Source organism: Dreissena polymorpha, chromosome 8 (genome assembly GCF_020536995.1).
Source record: "Dreissena polymorpha isolate Duluth1 chromosome 8, UMN_Dpol_1.0, whole genome shotgun sequence".
Taxonomy (NCBI): domain Eukaryota; kingdom Metazoa; phylum Mollusca; class Bivalvia; order Myida; family Dreissenidae; genus Dreissena; species Dreissena polymorpha.
The window spans coordinates 52,036,381-52,038,046 of record NC_068362.1 but is presented as its reverse complement, the minus strand read 5'-3'; the positions used below and the strand labels follow the sequence as shown (position 1 = coordinate 52,038,046).

Here is a 1,666-nt window from a genome sequence, read left to right as displayed (position 1 = left end):
TGATAAGCCTGTGCAGTCCGCGCAGGCTAATCAGGGACGGCACTTTCTGATTGTATTACATTTTTCGTTTAAATGAAGTTTCGTCTTAGCAAAAATCTAATTTAAGCGGACAGTGTCGTCTCTGATTAGCCTGTGCGGACTGCACAGGCTAATTTGGGACGACTTTTTACACACATGCACTATGCCTAGTTTTCTCAGAACATGACTCATATGCTATTCGCCATTCGTATCAATTAAACTATAGCATTTACACCAAAATACCACGATAATCACATGTCAAAGATCGTTCTCTAAATGTCCTGTTATATGGCATCTATACTACCACCATTCTATCCTGCCATGGCATAAGTCCAGCAGGGCTATTGAAATTGTCTTTTAAGTAGTCCCGTTGTCTCTTGGCCGCAACCGTGTCTCTGTTTCCTCCCTGTGGCATATCTTCGTCTTGTAGGTTGTCGTCTTGTCTTCATAAACCAGGTACGAGGTTGTGGGCACCATCTTCGTTATCTAATTGAATGTTCTGAATAGCCGGGTTTCGAATACGGATGAAGTTATGAAGGCACACACACGATTCAATGATAACCTGTGCAGTCAGTGGCATCTGTTGCATCGTTGCCAAGAGGACTCTCCAACGATGTGCCAAAATACCGAAGGCATTTTCTACCACACATCTTGCTCTGGAAATCCTGTAGTTGGCAATCAGTTCCTCTCTTGTCAGAGTACGGTCCGATAATGGCTTCATGAGGAATGAGCGAAGGCCAAATGCATCATCTCCTAGCAGAAAGTATAGGAAATCCTGGTCATCGTTTGGCAAGGGTGACGGAGGAGGAAGTCCAATAGAGCCGTCTTCCAAACATTCTTTCAGTTCGGACTGGTTGTAGATCTGAGCATCGGACTGGCTTCCCAAACCACCAACATCTATCCACATAAACTTATAGTTTTCATCTACCAAGGCCATAAGGACGATTGAGAAAAAGCCTTTGTAGTTATGGTACATGGTCCCTGTCTGTGGAAGCTTTTTGATGGCAACATGTTTCCCATCCAGAGCTCCACATGCATGTGGAACATTCCATCGCGACTTGAACTCCTCGGCAACGCGTTCCCAAGCGTCACTATCAACAGGACAATCAATCAGGTCATGTTTCAGCTCCATCGCCAGTGCATCGCATCCTGCTCTCACTACTAGGACTACTGTGGTTCTGGCTACCCGGAAATCATATTGAAGGGTTGCATAGCTATCTCCTGTTGCCAGATGACGGAGAATGATAGCGAGCTTCATGATGAATTTTGAGACAACGACCTCTATTTATATGCACATTGTCTGAACGTATTGTATTTACGATTTGAACGTCGTAAAAACTGCGTTGAACGAGTACAACGTACTAGGAACCTACAGCGAACTCCTTAAAAAGAGTACAACGTACTAAGAACTTATTGAGAACTTATAGAACGTGCTGCAAACGTTGTAAGAACTTATCGTTTAGTTTCTATTTATTTACGCGAAACAAGATCGTATTTGAGACGTTGTGCGGACGTGGTCGGTCTGCTTGAGAACGGATTGGACTGACTAGAAACGGACTGCCGGTGACTTAGAGGTATGTTGTACCAACTAAATTGTCTACAAGAGTGGAACGACAGCCGGGGACTTAGGGGTAGGTGGTACCCACAG

The 1,666-nt window shown here is 44.4% G+C and overlaps 1 protein-coding gene across 1 annotated transcript; it reads right to left on the bottom strand.

Annotated features, from left to right (window-relative positions):
• Nucleotides 1-463: 463 nt before the first annotated feature.
• Nucleotides 464-1,276, bottom strand: LOC127840531 (putative nuclease HARBI1). The gene has a single exon (XM_052368946.1). It carries the CDS (start codon nucleotides 1,274-1,276, stop codon nucleotides 464-466), a length of 813 nt encoding a protein of 270 aa, XP_052224906.1.
• Nucleotides 1,277-1,666: the final 390 nt, after the last annotated feature.

What these genes read in the sequence shown, in the direction of transcription:
- LOC127840531 (XM_052368946.1), bottom strand. Translation starts at nt 1,276, where the DNA reads ATGAAGCTCGCTATCATTCTCCGTCATCTGGCAACAGGAGATAGCTAT.